The following is a 21,401-nucleotide window of genomic DNA, read 5'->3' on the forward strand; positions in this document are numbered from 1 at the left end:
GGAGCAGGAGCGGAGAGATACATCCTGATCCACTGACCAAAAGAAAAACACTGGGGGCCCGGTGTGGGCTATTTAAAACCTCAGAGCCCAAGGCCAATGACCTGTGTCCTTCAACGATGCCACACCTAATCCTTCCAGTCCTATCAAAGAGTTCTACACCTTGGTTACTAAGCATTCGACTATATGAAGCTATGGGGACCACTTTATTCAAACCACCACAGTAAGGGAATTCTGATAATAGAATTCTTTCAAAATTATAATCTTGAAAGTAACACAGAATAAGAGACTTTGGGGGCAGAGATCCATATACTTCACCATGTGTTTAGCGTGAACATTTTGACCCCACACTCCCCAATCTGCCCCACCCTCTATAACCTGGTGAGCCCTGTTCTCCTCTCTACCCCTACATTGATGGTCCCCAATTTCTGATGGCCCAGTGTGACGTTCCCCTTACAATGGTGTGAAGATTATACTCACTCGCCAGAAACTGGACTTTGAGCTTGGATGTCAACATTTTCCTAGCTTGGTCTGGAGTCATGACCCAGCCACAGAAGAAGTAAGATGTGACTGCCTCACTGAATAAGGTACTGAGCCACGTGGCTAGCATAGACAAGAATAATATAAGTTATAAGAGTTAATAAGAAGCCTGAGTTAATGGGCCAATCAGTTAATAATTAATGTAGACCTCTGTGTGATTTCTTTGTGATGTAACGATTGCAGGAATCAGGAAGGACAGAAACCCAGACAACAGAGTACCAGGAAGTCTCCTGTGAGACTGTGCCTTCTAGCTATGACAGGGAAGCTACACCCATAAAACTCAACACACAACCTCCTAAACAAGACCTGAGCAATCAGAGTACCAGTTGACATGCCTATGTAGATGGGGGAAGGATGTGACCCCACCACTGGATAAAGAGCCTCAGGTCTTTAACAACTGCTGAGAGAGGGGAGAATTGGTCTTTCTCAGGGATAAGCTACCTAGTTAGTTTTTCAATACCAAGCAGTCATCCCTGAAATCATATAATACAGGAAACAGTAAACAGACCCAGCAGGTTGTATTTGTGTGTTTATTGTGTGTGTGTAATAATAATAATTAAAGAAAAGGAGAACATAGTTTTGAGAGGGAGGATGGTAGAGGACATGGAGATGAAGAAGATATATAGATAAATTTTAATCAAAAATTAAAATATAAATTTTTAAAAATGTATGTGTATGATTCTCTGTATATATGCCTTCAGGCTTCAGATGCCAGAAGAGAGACTCAGATCTGGAGCTAGAATTATAGGCAGTTGTGAGCTGCCTAATGTGGGCGTTGGGAACAGAACGTGGGTCCTCTGGAAGAGTAGCCGGCAGTCATGACCACTGAGTGATTTCCATTTTTGAACTCGGCTTCTGCCAGGCATGATGCCCTTCAGAGTCATCTGAGTTGTGTCCGTGTCTTGATCCTCTGCTGCCAAGGACTTTTCTGCTCTAAGAGTAAGCAACACAGCTGGCTTATCTGCCCACTGAAGGACACTCATGTGGTGTCCAGGGAGAGTCATGGATTATAGACTGGACACAAACGCTTACAAGACAGTTTCAGCTCTCTGAAGTAAACAATACAGGGCAGGAGAGTTGGACCTTAGGGAAGATGTGTATTCATCTTCTTAAGCAAATGTCAGCTCTTTCTCCAGAGTGGCCATTTTACCTTCTCATCAGCAATGTGCAAATGAGCCAGGGGTTCCCTGTCCTCCAGGGATTTAGTGTTGTTGGTTCTTACATCCAGCTCTCCTAGGAAATGCACAGTGCTGCTTTATTGGGGTCTTTACTTACATTTCCATATTGCAAAATGATGTCACACACACACACACACACACACACACACACACACACACACACGAACACGCATGCAGATGCCAGAGCAGGACTGGCTGTCTTCTATTTTTCTCTGCCTCATCATCTTGAGACAAGGGCTCTCACTGAGCCTGAAGTCCACTGTTCTGGCTAGGCTGACGAACCAGGGAGTTCACCCAGCCTCACCCCTACCCTCCAGGGCACTGGCAGCCATGCTCAGTGTTGATGTGGGGTCCGGGGAGCCTAACTCAGGTCAGAGTGCTTGCAGAGTTAACTAAGCACGCTTACCCAAATGGACCACTTCTTCAGTGTTTCTCTCCCTCTGCGGAAGCACTGCTCATGTATTTGCTTTCTCATTACTGTGTGCTGTATGTATGTGTGCACGCATGCGTGTGTGGAGGTCAAAGGACAACCCTTCAGGGTGAGTTCCTTCCTGCCTCCTGTAGGTAGGTTCCAGAGCCACCCTGCCAGCCCTTTCCTGTTTGACTTTTATCTGCATTGCTTATTTCTTGATGCTGAGTTACATTCTGGGTACAAGTTATTTGGAAAATATGGGATTTGCCAACATTTTATCCAAACCATATATTTCCCTTCTCCTCTCCTCTCCTCTCCTCTCCTCTCCTCTCCTCTCCTCTCCTCTCCTCTCCTCTCCTCTCCTCTCCTCTCTCTTTCTCCCCTCCCCTCTACTCCCCTCCTGTCTTGTTCTCACTCCCTCCTCTCTTCCCCACCTCCCTCATCCTCTCCCTCTCTCTTCTATCCCCCCCTTCCTTTCCTTTGGCTTATACTTTTAGTGTTAGACCCAAGGTCATAACATTTTCTCTTAGGGTTTTATGTATTTCCCATTTCAATTTATGGTCTATTTTGAGTTAAGCACTGCTTTATATTTCATGAAAAATTGTTCAGTTTCATTACGCTCTTTTTTTTTGTGTCACTTTCACTTGCATTATTATTTGGGGTTTCTAGGCAGTGGATTGTACTCAGTGATTTTAAAATGCTACATAGCCTTGCATTCCTTAGATAAATTCTACTTGATTGTGACTTTACCATGGCGCCTCCCCCACACACAAAGCAGGCAGGGGAGAAATACCAGTGTTGTGTATTTGCTTTGTTTTGTTTGAAGATCACACAAGGTCTCACTACATAGACCAGGTAGGTCTCACACTCATAACCCTCCTCTCTCAGCTGCTGAGAGCTGAGATTCCAGGTAATGTGCCCAACAAACTGGATTACCAATGTTTCCTATTTTTTGAGGCAGGGATTCTCTTTGTAGTCCTAGCTTCCCTGGAACTCACTATAAAGACAAGACTAGCCTCGAACTCACAGAGATCTGATTGCCTCTGCCTCTTAAGTGTTGGGATTAGAGGTGTGCACCACCATACCGAACTCCAGTGTTTTCTTGGGGAATGTTCTATCTGCATTCACAAGGGACATGGTCCCTAGCTTATTTTCGTGTTTGTTCAGAGGATAATGCCACCCTCATAAAATCAGCTGGAATGTATTTCCCCCTTCTTTTACTTTCCACACAGGACTACATAATGAGGGAGGTATTTCTTCCTTCAATATTTGGCAGAATTCAGAATTCATCAATTAAACCATCTGGATCTGGGCTTTTGTAGTTTCCATTTGTAAATTCAAATCCATGTATCAGAGAACTCTTCAGGCTCTTTTACACCATGCGAGTCTGACTGCTTGTGGTTATTAAATAGCTGGTCCATCTCATCTGAGTTCTTGAATTTGCATGGACACAGTTGGTCATAGAACTTTCTTATGACCCTTTTAATGGCAAAGAGCTGTGCAGTAGTCTTCTTTTGTTGTTACTGACAATCCATGTCTTTTTTGAGGGGGTCTCTCTCAACTAGGTTTGTCAATTTGCTTGATTCAAGAATCACCTTCTGCCTAGTCAGCTTTTCTCCATGTTTTGCTTGCTTGTTTGTTTTGTTTTGCTTTCAAGTTTGTTGATTTATGCTACTCTTCTTGTTGAAGACAAGGACTCACTAGATATGCCTGGGAAGCCTGGAACTCACTACATGACCAGGTTGGCCTTGAACTAACAGAGATCTGCCTGCCTTTCCCTTCCCAGAGCTCGGATTAAAAACATGGGCCACCATGGCTGCTATGTTTGTTCTATGAATTAATTTTGTTCTTCCATTTCTCTTCTCATCTCTTTATCTCCCTTTTATTCCCCACCCCCTCCATCTGTGTGTACAGACCAAAAATGGCTCCTTAGTTGCTTTCCACCTTATTTTTTTGAGACAGAGCATTCCATTAGACCTGGAGCTCATCGATTCAGATAGGCTGGCCGGCCCATGAGATGTAGGGAGCTGCTTATTTTGGCCCCCGGCCCCCAGTGATGGAGTTATAGATACCTGGTTTTGCATAGATGCTAGAGCCAGGGTTCTGAACTCAGGTCCTCCTGTTGGTACAGCAGGCTGTTTAGTAATGGAGCCATTTCCCCAGCCCTTCTTTCTACCTTTAAAAATGTGTGTGTGTGTGTGTGTGTGTGTGTGTGTGTGTGAATAAGAGTTTGTGCCGGTGTGTGCAGTACCTGGGGAGGTCAAAAGAGGTCTCCCAGAATTAGAGTCACAAGCAGTTGTGAGTCCCCTGATGTGGGTGCTGGGAACTGAACTCTGCAACAGCCCAGCCGCATCTCAACTGCTGAGTCATCCTACAGTTCCCTCCTTCTGTGGTGGGAGCTGGGTGGTGGCATAGGAAACTTTCTTTTTCTGATGTGAGTATCTGCTGCTGCGGAGTTATCTAGGCACTACAGCCGCCGTAGAGCACAGCACCTGAAACACACTTTCAGCTTTATCCAGCCAATACAGTCTCTAATCCTCCTGGAGACATCCTTTCTGACCCGAGGGTTACTTAGAAGTTTGTTATTCAATTTCTAAGCTTCAGAGATCTTTTTTTTCCTAAAGTTTTTCTGTTTCTAATTTAATTTTGGTTCATTTGGATTTCTCCACATTTGTTTAATGAAGCAACATTTGGTATATCTTGGTACGTGTTCAATAGGTACTTGAAAATCGGATTCTGATATTGCTGTGTGGCGCGTTCTATAAATGTCAATCAGATTCTGTTGGCTGCTAGTGTGTTTTAGCTCTTTGACATCTTTGCTGTGTCTCGGCTTGCTAGTTTATCACTGAGGATGGCGCAGTGAGGACTCCTCTTGGTTGGTTCTTCAGGTTGTGCTGCACAGACTTGGAAACTCTTGCTTTTCAGTGTGCACACATTTAGAATTGTTATCTGTTCTTGGTGAATTGATCTTTTATCTTCATGAGTATCACTCTGTCTTCCTGGTACGATTTTGGACTCTGACATATACTTTGTAATCACTTTGGCTTTCTTTAAATTACCGTTTGCGCCAAATATGTTTCTGTTTTACTTTTAACCTACTTACAGGATTAGGTTTCTGGTAAGTGTCTCTTGTGACAGCATGTATTTAGGCTGCTTTTTTTTTTTTTTTTTTTAAATCCTGCTTGATGGTAAGACCCTGTTGCTGAAGACAACACATGCTTTGGTTACAGAATTTGAGAAATCAAGCTGGTATTGGCCCGGAAGCTTTCTCCCTGCTGACTAGAGTTCATAGTACCAGAGGAAAGAAAAATCATCAACAATTTTACAGCTGTCAACTTTGGGAGCCACAGTTACAACTGACCTGGCAAGCTATGCATATGGGTGCAATAGTGTCATTTCTGATTGGATTTAAGGCTGTTCCACAGGAGGAAACTCATGCCTGGTACTAAAAATCTGACCAGAACCAGGGTTGGGGAGCTCTGAGGCTCCACAGGTAAACCTACTATTCTTACTTTGCTAAATGGGCACTGTATCAAACTGTCTTTTTAACATGTATATCTATACCCATAGATTAGTGCAGCTTTCCGTTCTCATCAGAGAAGCATCTTTGTTCAGCGGGTAGTTAATACTAAGATTCACAACAGGCCCAAGTGCAAAGAATGAAAGTCTGGAGAATGATCAGACATTAATGGGACTTCTGTGCCACGTCCCCAAGGCTCAGCAAACATTGTGGAAGAAGGAGGCAGATAGATTCTAAGAGCCAGAGGTCAGGAAGGACTGGGGTGAAACAGTGTCTTCCGGATGTGGCAGGACCACTGAACTCTGGAACTCAAAGACCAAGCCCAGCCATAATAACACTCTAGTATAGATGCGGGAGGGGGCACATGAGCCCCCACCCCTAGATGAGGAGCTGTTGATGGTTGATGGCTGCCAAGCGAAGAAGAGTTGGTTTTCTTTAGGGATATCGTGCTGGATAGTTTTACGGCAATTAACACAAGCTAAAGTCATTCCAAAGGAGAGAAGCTCTATTAAGAAAACATTTCCATAAGAAGGGGTTGTAGGCTGTATAGAAGTACTAATTTTCTTAATTAGTGATGATGACGGAGGGAAGGCCCAGCCCACTGTAGGTGGGGCCATGCCTGGGATGGTGGTCCTGGGTTCCATAAGAAAGCAGGCTGAGCAAGCCACGAGGAGCAAGGCAGTGAGCAGCACCCCTCCGTGGACCCTGCATCAGTTCCTGCCTCCAGGATTCTGCCCTGATAGAGTTCCTCTCTCGACTTCCTGCACTGATGAAGAATGGTATGGAAGTGTAAGTCAAACAAGCCCTCTTATTTCCAGGTTGCCTTTTGGTCATAACTAGGACAGGTATGGTCTCTGGTAGCCTGGCCCATACTTCAGCAGATGAACCCACACACACCACACACATGCATGTATAGGCAGCACGAAATGGCCTCTGTGATTTATAAAAATAATAAGAGGACATGAATTTGGAGGTCAATACAGGGAAGAATTGGGGTGTGGGGTAATTATGAACAAAACTGTACACATGTATGGTGTTCTCAAAGACTATATAAGCATATTATAATTGAAAAGATATTGCCCTGGGGAGATGGTCAGTGATTGGGAGAGGGCACCGTTCTTGGGAGAGCAAGTTTGTTTTCCAGCACCTGTGTATTCAGACAACTCACAAATGTTTGTAACTCGAGCTCCAGAGGATCTGACGCCTCTGACCTCTGCCAGCATCTGCACTCTGTGCATGTACCCACACACAGACACACACACCTAGTTATAAATAAATAAAAACCCCATTGGACAACCTCTGTGTCATTGTTAGATAATTTGTATTTAACAGAATAGTGTGTGTGTGTCTCCTCTGTGTGTGTCTATGTTTAGGCTTAATGTATCATTCTACAATCTGTTTTCTGTTTGTTCACTCACTCCTTTTGGTTGTTCCTGTTCATCTCTTCTATCTTCTTTTGAATTAGATGAACATTTTGTTTAGTATTTTACTTTATTTCATCTAATATTCCTTTTTATTTCTTTGCAATGTGTGTAGTAAACACTTTAGGGATTCTACAATGGAAATTTATCTTTCCAGAATGCACTCTGTGTACTTCTCTTCATTTCCTCTCCCAGTTTGCAGCGTTTCTGTGTTTTTGTACTCGGTGTGCAGATGCTAAGCCCCAACTACACTGGGAGATTATGCAGTTTTAATATGTCAGACATTACCGTCTCTCCCCAGTTAGCTGCCATTTCCTTTACGCCTTCCTTTATCCCTCATGAACTCCCCGGTTTCTGTGCCTGATATTATTTCCTTCCTGTTAGTGCTACTTGAGTAATTCTTCCCTAGCGGGGTCTCCTGACAGCATGGCCCCCCTTTCTTAGATATCATCCCCACTTAGCATCCTCCCTGAAGGACAGTTCCATTGGAAATAGAATTTAAGATGAACACTTTTTCTTTGACACTTAAAAAAGTGTCCCACTTCCAGACGCTTCTATGACTTCTGCTGAGGAGTCCATAGGGTTTTTCAGATCAGTCCCACATGGCCAGTCTAGGATTCCAGGTGGAGGCCTAAGAAGAGATGTCAGGGTGGGGGGACACCACATAGCCTGAAGTAGTTTGTAGAAGAAAATGTTATTTGGGTTTTAGGGCAGAAAGTTCCATACCGGGCAAAACGGGTTGGGTTGATGCCACCTGGGGTGAAGTTGGGGATCTAGCTATGACTTCTCTGCAGGTTTGGCAACTAATTCAGAGTGGTTTTGAGGCATTTCTTTGCTTCTGAGATGGTGCAGGACATCTTTATTCTTAGCCACCATTTTCAGAAAAACGTCGGCATCCCAATGGGAAGCTGGCCTAATTTCACAGTGACTTTTAGTTAACACGCACATCCTTTAACTTGAGTCTGACCCTTCGCAGCTTGTCACTAAACTCCTTACAGGAATGGCTAGCCTTTTCCAAGGAAGGATGGTCTGGCCAAGAAGGTGGACACCTGGCCGTCCTTGATTACTTGGCTGGTTACTTACTGAAATCATTGAACTTGCTTTGAAATAAATTATCCCTTACCTCGGATGCCCCAGAGAGGTTCTGGGTTTCCCTGAGCCAAGACAGCTCCAGGTTTCCAAACCTTCCAGGCACAGATTTCTGATGAGAGTTCTCTTTAGTCAAAAGAGCAGAAACCAGAAAGGTAAGAGCTAAAGGGCCCCAGAGGAGGGAGCCCCCTTTTCCATTCTGCTGTTTACTGGGCCACGGGAAGAATTAGCATTCTGCCTGCAAGCACAGTTCTACTTTTCCCTTTGTTTTGAGAGCAGAATCACTCATCTGGAAATTACGGAGTAATATAAATGAATCCCATGTCCTGTTACCGCCCCTGTTCTTGCGATGCCTGCCGCTGCCTTAATCACCATCTAAGCACACAGAGAAAGCCTCGAAAATGGCTTACTGTCATTTCTGTCCCGTGATGGAGCTAAAGATGATATACATAAAATCAAGTCCAAAGCCTGGGATAGGAAATCGCAGAAAACGAGTATCCAAGATCCAACAAAAGCAATAGCACAGAGCCAGGGCGTGGTGCCTGTCGGCGTGGCACTCTGCGAGCACGCATGGATCCCACATCTTCTGTGTTGGCCACAACCTTTGTCTGTGAGCCTTTCCATCCACACCTACATTATTTGTAGGCAAAGAATTCATACAAATGAAACAAGATCAGTGTGTGAAAAGTTGCCTGAGAAGGCAGAGCTCATACCTCTATCACTCACTGCCCCGGCTTTGCTTAACAGACCACAGGCTCTGTTTTCCCCTTTATGATGGTTTCCATGATCGCCTCCCACCCCCGCCCCAAATGTGCCCTTTGCAGGAAGGATGCTACCCGCCTTCCTCTATAGCATTCACTTGCTTACTGTAGGACTCAGTTAACAAATGCAAATGGATGGTCCCAGGCAGCGGTCCACACCCTTTCCCACCACCTGGGAATTGAGAAGTAGTGACACACCTGGGCGTGGCTGGAGCTCTCCCTCACACATGGCTCCCTCAGTGCAGTGGTGGGAACACAATTCTTTCTCATCCTGTTTGAATGTCTCCCTTTTGCCCAAACCACACTGAGACTAAGGATTAGGGTCAAAGAATGAACAAGAGTTCACATTTCAGATCTAGCAATCCCTACTGAGAACCCCAAAGGCCGGCTAATCTTGCCTGACGCTCTTGATTCTCTTGAACAAAACACAGCAAAGCCATCACCTCCTCACCTCAGCTAAATACCTGGGGTTATGGAAACAACTTCCTAGCCAACTGGAAAGAGGAGAGCATCACTTTCTTCAATACCAGGTCAGAGATGAACTGAGCATCAAGTGTCCGTTAGCAACGAGTCAAGCACACAATTCCACAAGGCAGACAACCTGCAGACACCTGTGTTCTCTGAGCAAAGCAACTGCCAGCACTTTCTGCCCTTGTCTCCTGAGCACAAAGCAAAGCAAAGCTTCTACTCATAAGCGTGGGAGGAGGTCAGGGATATTGAGAGTTGATCCCTGTGGCCACGGGTGGGCTGTGGAATCCCAGGTTCCAGAACTTCTCTACTGTAGGGCAGTAATAGCCCACTTTGCAGGGATTCCACGAGAATGGAACAGGAGCTGTAGATTGGGCGACCCAGGCGAACCAAGGGGCCCGTATACCTTAGCTGTCTCTTCAGCACCGTGGACACCTAGCAGTGCCAAAAGCTTACACACACTGAATGCCTGTGACTGTCTCAGTCACACCTATTATATTGTAGATGAAGCTGAGGTTAAGGGTAGTTTGGTGGCCTGTCCAAAATAGACAAAAAGAATCAATGCCAGCTTTGTGTGATTGATGCCTATGTATCACACACACACACACACACACACACTCACGTGTGCATACACACATTCTCTCTCACGCACACATACACTCATGCATACATGCAGAGTGATTCATTTGAATTACAGAGACATACTCCTATACAAAATGGCAAACTGGGAGCTTCATTGACCTGGGACCTCACATCTCTCAGCCACAGTGTTTCTCTTTTGACCTCTTGGATTTAAGCCTTCCCCAAAGAAAGCAGTAGATGGTCCTGGACACGTTAGACGAATTCAATTAATACCCACTGGATTGACATGGAAATTCACAGAAGAGAGCAGAATCAAATCCTTTCCAGAATATGTGAGCCATCCATCTGAAGGCACTATGTTTCCCCGCAAAGCTCTGAGAATCATGCTTCACATAAAGTAAGTTTTTGGGGGGAGACAATGAGGATCATGATCTCCAGCTAATAAACATTGCTAATATCATAAGAATGTCTTGTGAATGTAAGGAAATCCTTCCAGGGTCTCCAGGTATGCTAAAGGAATGGCTTCCTGTGTTGCTGCCACAAAAGTCTGCAAAACTGGAGGTTTTGAAGAGTGTGGAACAGTCTACGGTCACAGTGTTAGGAAGGGCTGCATCTTGGCCAAGGCTTGGGGGTGTTAACAGTTATTCTGAGTCCCTCTGTGCGTCTGAAGGTGAGAGAAGCAAGGGCTAGCAGCTTCTGTATGTAGATATCCATGTAGCGGTACCCTGTAGAAAGGGACATTGTAGGAAGCGGTCCTCAGAGGGATGGTGTAAAGAGATGGTGAGAGACCAAAGATGTGCAGCCAATGGGAAGCAGTGAGCCTGGCCTCTCTCTGCTCTGGATTCCTGATCTGATGATGCTCATGATGTGATCTTTCACCTCTCTTTTCCTTCCCTCATCCTCATCCTTCCCACTCCCTCTTTTTCTCCTCATCCTTTACCGTAATCTCTCCCTCTACTTCTTGGCTCCTATGGTGATGCCATCTCCCACAGTTTTCTCGCCAGAGTCCCTTCCCTTCCACCACCAATACTCTGACTGAAGGAAACCCCTCCCCGCTTTATTCTCTTATAGCAATGGGTACCTGACTAAATGGAGAGATGTTCTTAGCCCAGAGCAAATGGGATTGGGAATGAATGAAAGCAGAACGCAGGGAGTCTGACTGATTTCAAGGACTTAAATTGAACATCTGGGTCTAGGCCTGTGGGGGTGGATGTGGAATTTGTACTTAAATGAAAAAAGTCTCTCGCATGTCCAAAGGGATTAGAACAGAATCTAAGGTTAAGAAAGCCCGCATTTAATGTCCCACCTGCCACTTCCTTGATTTTCCTAAGCCGTAGTTTAGAATAAAACCAATATACACATCAAAAGGATGTTGAATTGATGATGTGGGGTAATTGCACACAAAGGTACTTTGCTCAGTACTCAGTGGATATGTGCAGGAAACTCTCCATGTGTGCTGGCCACCACTGATCTCTGTAGAAATTCTCATATTGCTATTCTGTCAGCATATTATTGTAAAGCGCTATGAATTTTCAGACACATGGCGAGCCATGCCTAAGTGTCACTTGGTGTGTGTGGTGGCCGGCTCCCAAAATACCTTGAGTAGAACAACAAACTAGGTCTTGTATTGCAGGTGAGAGAACAGGAGCGTGGAATCATAAAGGCTGTTCTGTCTCTAGCTCACCCTGCAGGAATCCAAAAGCAAAACGCTCCAGAGGAAGAGCTAGGTGCCAGCCTGTCCGTGAGAGCAGGCAAGAATGTGCTTGGCCTGTGCAGTCGAGTTCACTCCTTTACTTGTTTGGGAAGACACAAATGGACTTTGTGACCTTGCAGGCTGTGACTTCAAAAGCATTTCTGGAGGAGGCTGGAACTCCCAGGACCAAGTGAAGGGCCCAGAGCTGTTGTTTCAGAAGAAGCTCAAGACTCGCAGGTGTCATTGTTGGACTGTTTGTGCAGGGGTGTCTGTGCGCTTGGAAAAGTGGACGTAAGGATAAAATAACCTGGCATGCATAAGGCCTTAGGTTCTCCCTTTAGTTCCCGCTACGCCCCCCCCCCCCCCAAAAAAAAAACAAGGAAAATAAGATCAAAGGAGACGGCTGGCCTGCCACTTCCTACCTCTCGTTCCGTGCACACTGGTCCCACCTGAGCTTTAGTTACTGGAACTATGAGGGGCGGTTAAAACAGTCTTGTGGAGTCAGACTGAGCAACGTTGCCATGGCTGTAGACTTGTGTCTCTCATGGCTTTCTCCTCAGGGGACAGTCGCTCTAGAGCTACCACAGTGCAAGTCAGTCATGAAGCTCTATGGAGGGAAGTAGGTATGTCTGTTAGGGGCCCACGAGATGGCCTAGAGCAGAGGACGGAGTACCTGCCCCGCACAGTGTGGAAGGGAACAGGATGGAATTGAAAGGAGGAGGCTGGTGTGTGGCTCTGTCATGGAGGCTACCCTGCCCGCATTTCATGTTACTCCCTCTACTGCTGGCCTGTCCCTTGTATCCTAATAGTTTTCAGTGAGCTTTCCTTGCTCATTGACTTGTATATCCCTGGGGAGAGACTGAAGCCACTTACTTGCCCTTGCTTTCCCAGTTTACCAAGTTTAGCACGGTGGCTGCCCACTTGGGTAGGTTGTGTCAAGTCTGAGGGCATTTGACCATTCTTGACCTTCAGTATCAACTTCGTGGCTACCTTGAATGCAACAGGAATTTAACAAATGCTCACAAAGGAATACACACATGCAGGGTTATGGGTGCTTTAACATAACAACTGCCAGGCTAGGAAATCCAGACCATTCAACCGTGGTACCAGGGGCACCATGCCCCTACTTCATAGATGGAGAAATGTCAGGACAGTGCTCAGTACAGTGCTGTTTGGTTCCTGCCCACTCAGTAACAACTGAGGATGGATACAGTAAGGATGGGGTAATAATGATGCTATTCTACCCAAAGTCAGGCAATGCCCAACACCACCACCAGGGCTTGAGCCCAGGCAGACGTGGCTCCTATTAGCCCGCCTTGCGAAGCAGTATCTGTCCTAGGAAAGCAGTAACCAGAGGCCTCTGGAGACCACCGTCAACAGGGTCCCACACAACGGATAACTTCACTGGTGAGTCGCAAAATTTTGGAGCCACTCTTAAATATTTCAGGGAGAGAGTGTGGAGACGCATCTCACAGCTGCCTGTCATGCTTTGTTAAATAGAGTGCAAATGAAGGCAAGCACTGTGAGAGGCAGGGGCATGCCTCCTACTTACCTCTTTGCTCTGTCCTTCTCATCTTCATCCATTAGATTTTCTCTGCAGTTTTGCCTGCAAAACAAAATGGGGGGAAAATCTGATGGTTGCAGTCTGTTTCTAGATCTTTCTTACAGGTCTGTATGGTTGTCACTATTTTGGTCTTATCTAACATACAGGCTTCAATTTAGTGCTTCTTGAACTTACTGACCACAGCAGCTCCCCTCCCCGCTGGATTCCAAAGTGTTCTTGTTCACGTGAGTTCCAACAGTTATGTTTCGGTACAAGCATTCATTGCATTGAGCCTGCCTAATCTTCTGAAAGGGCAGTCCACTTGTCATCCGAAAGTCATCTTCTTAGTAATCACACGGTCAAAGTGAAATCGCGGTGAACCTTTCTGATGGCGCTGGAAGGTGGCTCAGTGCTTATCAGCCTGAGGACCTGAGTTTGGATTTCTGGCACTCACGTGAGAGCTGAGCATAGTAGTGTGTGTGTGTGTGTGTGTGTGTGTAAAACCCCAACACTGGGGAGCACAAGCAGGTAGATACTAGGACTCACTGGACTACCGGTCTAGCTGAAACAGTGAGCTCCAGCTTCAATGAGGGACCTTATCCTCCACCCTCCTCAGAAAAAAAGAGATGAGAGACACAATAGAGAAAAGATATATAAATTTCTGGCCTCCTTATGTGCTCAATGGGCAAAGGCCCCCACCCACATGTGTGCACACATATAACACACACACACACACATACACACACACATACATACATACACACACATACATACACACACACACACAGAGAGAGAGAGAGAGAGAGAAAGAGAGAGAGAGAGAGAGAGAGACCTCACACTGTTTCAGGTGTGTTTATGATTTTTGTATTGGACCACAATGACAGATCCTTAGGGGCTGGTGCTATTAGAGTTAAAAGTTATCAGATGCTTAAGCAGCTTCTAGAAAAGTTCACTGTAACCCCAGGGAATGCGTCTTTTTTGTTTGTTTGTTTGATTTTCGAGACAGGGTTTCGCCATAGCTTTTTTTTTTTTTTTTTTTTTTTTTTTTTTTGGTTCCTGTCCTGGAACTAGCTCTTCTAGACCAGGCTGGCCTTGAACTCAACAGAGATCGCCTGCCTCTGCCTCCTGAGTGCTGTGATTAAAGGCATGCACCACCACCACCGGGCCATGTCTTTTTGTTTTTAAGCGAACAATGATTACTTTTTCAAAAGCAGATCTAGGTGTATCCTGGTCACGTGTTGAGAAATGTCCTAAAGACCCTTCTCAATGAAGCAGCGTTTCTGTCCTAAACCAGACCCCAGGAAGCTCCTTCTGGTGATGCCTGTGATATACTGAGGACACTGCCCTTGACTTGTCCATTCAAAGACATGTGACCAGGAAGACTCAGCCCCAAAGAAGTGTGACCCATATAGACCTTCCTTAAAGCTCATGGATATGAAAGACAATACAATCATTCTGGAATGCTCTTGTATCCCAAATTCTACCACTTGGAGCCTCTACTCTCTGGGCCATGAGCCCCAAAAATGCAGTTTCCTTATCTACCCTGGGTGGTCCTGGGTTTTCTTCCCACAACAGAGCATATCCCTGATTCTTTCTTCTATCATGCACCACCTGCCTGCCTGCAGTGCTCCCCCGACAGCCAGCAGCCAAGGAGAAACAGTCTCGGAGTGCCCACGAGGAAGAGCCCACTGGGGTACTAGAAGCAGACAGTGGCAGTGTCTGAGCGGGCAAAAGGGCTGAGCGAGGCTGGGGCCAGCGGGGACAACGAACCAGCCTCCCCATCATGCTTTGCTCTTCCCCAGACGTCTGAACTCCACCCTTGGCCCCGCCCTGGCAAATACACTACAGCTTTGAAGTTTCAGATGAAAGTTTTCCCGAGGCGGTTTCGTCTTGTGATCTTGGTTGTTTCATAGCTGAGCCAGAGGAAGGGCAGGCAATTCTGCAGCCACGGCGGCTGCTCATCTCCATGGCCCTGTTGGCCAGTGGTGGGTGGGTTTAGGGGTAAACGCACCAGGAGCTCCACTTAACAGCCAAGGTTCGCATCACATCCATATCGGGACTCTCTCCTGCACAGGCACGCCCTTGATGCTTTCCAGACGGAATCTGCTCAGGGCTTTTGAGGAAAAGACCTTAGAGGCATTCAGCCTGGGTTCTGTGCCGCCACCGAGGGCTGTGGCAGTAAGACGTGTCCACGGGAGGAGTGAGGGTCCAGTAAGCTGTGTCTACAACGCCCCTGGACAGAGCACACTCGCAGGAGGGATGGAATGGTCCGGTACTAGATCCAGACTGCGTGAGTGGGACGGATGCATCCGTAAGCCAAGCATTCAAAGCCAATAGCTATTATTTATCTACATTTATAACTATTTGGATCCACAAAGCCGGGGTGACCTGCACTCATTTCCTTTTCTTCCCCTCCCTCCAATGTCTCTGCCACCATTCCTTCCCCCGGTTAGCCAAATTGCTCCTCTTGAGAAGCAAGAATCCCAGCTCCCCAGCAACACCTCCCCAGAGGGCATTCTTGTCCCCACTGCTTTGTCACCTCCGCCATCTCCCATGTCTTCCCTACGCATTATTTTCTTACTATAAATACTGGTGAGGTATGTATAATGAATCATAGTGTTGTAACATTCGTGACTATGGACTTCAGTGGCATGGCGTTCATTCACCCTACTGTGCAACCACCCCCAGCGTCCTTCTGCAGAACGCTAATCCTCCTCAAAGTTACAACTCGATATCCCTGTCCTCCACTGTCTCCAGCCCTAGTGACTCTTGTTTTACTATCTGTTAGTGTGAATTTGCCCATGAATTTAGATATTAAAGGGTTAAAGTATTGCCCTCTGAAGATGGTTTCTTTTGCTTAGTCTTGATGCCTGTGAGACTTCTCCATGCTGTACCATGTGACAGTATTTCCTTCCTTTTAAAGGCTGAGTGATAGCCCGCCGTCAGTTATAGCGCATCTTGTTTATTGGCCCATCTTTCCATGCACACTTGGTTTCCTTAAAGGACTAACAGGAATTCAGGAAGAAGTTAAAAAAAATTGTGGAGGCATGCAACAAAGAAATAATGAAGGAATATAATTGCTTTACACAATTATATAGAGTTTCCAACAAGGAAACTTTGAGCAGCTGTTTTCCCACGACCTGAGAAAGACGGTGGAGAGAAATCAGTGGAGAGAAGGGAATTTCTGCTTGGGGTTGGAGAAACACCCATTGGTGGGATTCACCACCAGGGTGGAGTGTGAAGGGAAGCCTAGGTCTTCCCTACAAATAACCAGAGTCCTAAGACTTGGGTAGCCGGGACTCTACAGACGGCAGAGGGTACTGTGGGGATACCTGAAGGAAGAAGGTTCACTTTGTAAAGGTGTGTGGGCCATAGGGAACTAGGTGGGATGGGGTCACCACTGGGGTCGGCAACAGTAAAGGTAAGGGGTTAGAGGAAAAGTGGTTTCCCACACCTGGAAGTGACAGACACACAGGAGAGGCAGCCTTTGATAAACCGAGAGACAAACCAAGACGGGATCCAAGAAGTGAATACCCATTGCCTCATTCTCCCCGTCTCCCAAGAGAACCACAGGAAGGGAGGGTTACTATCAGCAGCCAAGCAAGGAGGCAGGTGTAGCTATTTTGGGTCGGAACGATCTCTGTAAAGGAGCAGTCCTCCAACAGCCAAAGCTGCAATGGACATTTTCTCCACATACCATCAACATTCACACTCAGATCAGGAGGGCAGGCGTTGCCACTTCCTGCGGCCCTTGACATGGCCATGCTCATGCGAAGAGCACACTCACTCCTGTGGATTTGGGGAGGAGTATCCCAGAGGTCACGTGGCCTCCCCCAACACTGTGCTGTCACTATAACCTATCCTGTGGAGGGTGGCCTTATTTTTAAAAATAAGGCTATGGTAGTGACTAACTTATTTTTTTATTATTTTATTATTCCCCCCTTTCGTGTGTGTGTGCGTGTGTGTGTGTGTGTACGCACATGTGTGCACCATATTGCACACGTGGAGGTCAGAGGACAATTTGCAGGAGTTGGTTCTCTCCTTCAACCCTGTGGGTCTTGGGATCTTAGGTCGCCAGATTTGGTAACAAGTTCCTTTACCTGCTGAGTCTGGTGAGCTCATCTTTAAGTGGGAAGTTAGTTTCCCGATAAGGAACGGTATATTGCCATGTGCTATGTACACAGTGTTAAGAGTCATATATAACACGTAGCACATGTAATAAAGCATGGGTGTGTCAGTTATATTTCCACAGCATGTGCAATGCGTTCTTTCAGCTTCCAGACACCCTTTGATCTGGAGAACGTATAAACTTAAAGCAGATGCAGTTTCTAATCTGAATAAAAGGTCAGGTGTGAAAATTTCCGTGTCTTCACGTTGACACCAGTGGACTCATCGCCCGGCACTCAGAAGCACCTGGGCACGTGTTGCGCATTCCTTAAGGGAGCATAGCTGACCCGCATCTGAAGTAACAGCATTTTCCGCGCTCTGAAACACCACGCCGACCTGTCTTTATTCCAGTGACATCCTTTTAAATTTCCTACACGTTTACAGACTTTCTCTTTCTTAGTGTCTGTCTCTCGTTCTTTCTCTTAAACATATATCCTTTACATATTTATTTTTAAATGTATGTGTCTCTGTGTGTATGTGTACATGTGTGTGGATGCAGACAGAGTCCAGAAGAGGGCTCAGATCTCCTGGGGTTGGAGTTACAGGCAGTTGTGAGCCCCATAATTTGGGCGCTGGGAAGCGGACTTGGGCCTCTGCAAAAGCAGCGAGCAGCTGAGACACTTCTCTATCTCTTCTCCCCTTCTCTCCCCTTCCCTCCCCCTCTCTCTGTGACAGGGTTTTATTACTGTAGTCCAAGCTGGACTTAACCTCTGGCCTCAACTCTGTCACCATCCTGCCTCAGTCTCCCACTGCTGATTCACAGATGTATACCACCATGCCCAGCTAGCAGCAATTCTCAACAGTACTGTGGTGTAGATCTTCTGATGTTATTTTTACTTAAGATTGTCTTGTCTAGACTCACTTAGGTAGGGTTGTTAGTACCATGACGAAACACCATGGCCCAAAGTGATTTGTCTTATATATCCTGAGTCACACAGTCCACTGGAGGAAGCCAAGGCAGGGACTTAAACCGGGTAGGAACCAGAAGACGGGAACTGACAGAGGACCTGGAAGGGTGCTGCTTACTGGTCGACTCCTCATTGGTTGGTTAACTTGCTTTCCTATAGCACCCATGACCACCAGCACAGGGGTGGCCCAACCCACAAATGGACTGAGCTCTCCCACGTCAATCACTAATTAAGAAAATGCCCTACAGGCTTGTGCATAGCCTGATCTTATATGGGGGCATTTTTCCAATTGAGGTTCCTTCCTCGCAGATGACTCTAGCTTATGTCAAGTTGACACAAAGACCAGCCAAGACACTCAATTTGTATATTTCCATGAAAAATTAGAATTAGCCTGTCAGGTTTCATAAAGATACTTTCTGTGATTTTTATCGCTATTGTGATGTTGAGTCTAGGACTCATATTGGGGAAACTGATGTGCTAAGAGTCTGGTCCATGACTAGGACATCTGTCCCTACTGCTCCTTCTAAGATCTGTGATGAGGCGGCTAAGAAGCCAAGACGGAGGGTGGAGTTGATGCAGGGGAGATGAAGTCAGTGTAGTTGGGGGCCCATCAGGGAGATGGGGACATTTTGGGTTTTTATCCAAGTGGAGTGGGAAGGCACTGGAGGTTTTGGGCAGAGGAGTGACAGACTCTAGCCTCCAAGGATAGCTGAAGCTTTTAATGAGTTAAGTTTACAAAGCCAGGTTCACAACCGCCACAGAAACAGCTGGCCAGGCGTGAGCATAGTTTGTCTTCACAAGTCCGTCCATCCAGCCACTCTTCAGACCGTAGTTAGTACATGATATAATCACGAAGGATGAAGGAGAGACAGGGACAGGGATGGGGGAGGGCAGGGACTATCCTGGTCTGACCCCCTATCTGCATCTCCTGCAATTGCTAACATCGCTCCCTGAGAGCGTGGAGCATCCAGGGTAACACCGTTTATGTAATATATTTCAAGGTACAATTATATCCTCACGACTAAAATGAAAGGAAGAACTGCTGTGCATGCAGGAATTACCCGCTGAAGAGAACCCTCGGGAACAGAAATGGTAGCCCGTGCCCAAGGATTCCTTCACCACTTCTCGGCCACAGCCAGGTTTTGGTAAACCAAAGCTCCTGTCTCCCTCCAGTTCCATGGTGAGGGTTTGGGGGAAGCTGGCCACAGCCATCCTCTGTGTAGGAGTTGGGAAGGCATCTCCAGGTGGGATGCATGGCCTGCCCACAGATGGAACTCGGAGAACAGAGTACTGGCCCTGCAACGGACATAGCCACGTTCCTCCATCCACTGCTGCTCAGGGTGACTGGCTTTCTGCCAGCCTGAATTTAATTTTCCTTTGTTACCTAATTGTTCCATGACACCAGTGAGCCACTTAGATGCCAGTCTGTTTCTCTATTCTAGAAGGAGGCTACGCACACCAGATAGGAGACGTACCTGCACAGCCAGGGCCCCAGTCTGATGCCCGGCACGCATCATCTCTCATCTGCCTCACACCCCTGTTCTGCCTTTTCCCCACTCTGTCACTGGTGCGGGACAATGTTCTATATTCTGTTAATTGTATTTTAAATAAATGCTGATTGGCCAGTAGCCAGACAGGAATAAGAGGTAGGCAACAAGAATGGGAGAATTCTGGGAAGAAGGAAGTTTCCTCTGCAGTGCTGGCCCAGCCACAGAAGAATCAAGACGTGACTGCCTCACTGAAAAAGGTACTGAGCCATGTGACTAACACAGATAAGAATAATGGGCTAACATAAGTTATAAGAGTTAATAAGAAGCCTGAGCTAATGGGTCAATCAGTTTATAACTAATGTAGACCTCTGTGTGATTTCTTTGGGACTTAACAATTGCAAGAACCGGGCAGGACTGAAACCCTGACAACATGTCATCAAGTCTGTTAGTTAAGGCAGGTGGTGCCAGTTTCCCATTTTGTTGTTTGCCTTGAATTCCCTTTTTAAGTGTAATGTACTTTAGTCTTTATTTTTAAAGCTATGTATTACAGAGCACAGTACGATGTGTCCACACACCTCCACATTGTACACCGATCAAATGGGTTAACTCTCCATCCCCGGCAATTACCGTCTTTCTCTTCCTAGTGCGGGGGATTGAACCCAGGGCCTTGCACAAGCACTCAATCACTGAGCTACAGCCCCATTTATCATTGCCTTGCTGTCTGCTCGCAGTTTTTAAACTTCCAGGATGTGTTGATCACGTCTTTCCACTGCACAGAATGGCACTGGAGCTTATTCCTGCCTTCCATCACCTGTAACTCCATGCTCTGTCTCTTCACAGCCCTGCCAGTTTCCAGAAAACTTCTCAGCATACTCAGTGCTCTTCTGTTCCTGCTTGGTTAGTTTCTCTCGTTCTGCTTCCTGGGCCCAGCACAAGTGCCTCAGCCTGTCTCACTCTGTCCAACACACTGCCAGCTTCAAGTGGTCCCTGGAGCTGTGGGGGCAGCCCCGGCTGCAGCTGGGCATCTGGCTCTGTGCACCGCGTGATTCTGTATACTGCATGGCTCTGTGTGCCACGTGATTCTGTATATTGCCTGTCTCTGTGCACCACGTGATTCTGTATACTGCATGGCTCTGTGTGCCATGTGATTCTGTATACTGCATGGCTTTGCGTGCCACGTGATTCTGTATACTGCATGGCTCTGTGTGCCATGTGATTCTGTATACTGCATGGCTTTGCGTACCACATGACTCTGTGTACTGTGTATCTCTGTGTGCCACGTGGCTCTTCCCTTCCTCTGTTCAAGAGTCCTTCCGTGAAACACTAGGTCTGTGTGACTCCAGGGTTTGTGTCTGTCGCACCCCCTGGTGACCCTCTTGTGTGCAGAGACCAACCTTCAAGGGATGCCCATCTATGTGGTCACTAATGGCAGGACTTCTGAGTAGATCCCAGTCACTGTCTGATGCCCACGCTGCTACTGTAAATATCCAAGTAAAGACACAACTTCAACAACACCGACAACTTCAACAATGTGCCCAGCAGTGAAGAAGGTCGCTGGACACTAGGGCACTTCTGGTTTTAATTTTTTGAGGAAGAGCCATGCTGTTTTCTGTGCTGGTCAAAGCCTTCTTC

General features: G+C 46.5%; 1 protein-coding gene across 2 annotated transcripts in view; it reads right to left on the reverse strand.

Annotated features, from left to right (window-relative positions):
- The window catches only part of Npas2 (neuronal PAS domain protein 2), a 179,764-nt gene that overhangs the window by 92,001 nt on the left and 66,362 nt on the right, over positions 1-21,401 (reverse strand). For both annotated transcript variants that reach the window (XM_041655918.1, XM_041655917.1), the window contains exon 2: positions 13,214-13,267. In XM_041655918.1, coding sequence (XP_041511852.1) covers positions 13,214-13,245 — 32 coding nt within the window. In that variant the 5' untranslated portion in view covers positions 13,246-13,267. The remainder of the gene's footprint in view (positions 1-13,213; positions 13,268-21,401) is intronic.

This window comes from Microtus oregoni, unplaced genomic scaffold (genome assembly GCF_018167655.1).
Source record: "Microtus oregoni isolate MIOR12 unplaced genomic scaffold, Mior012 000007F_ref0000211, whole genome shotgun sequence".
Lineage (NCBI taxonomy): Eukaryota > Metazoa > Chordata > Mammalia > Rodentia > Cricetidae > Microtus > Microtus oregoni.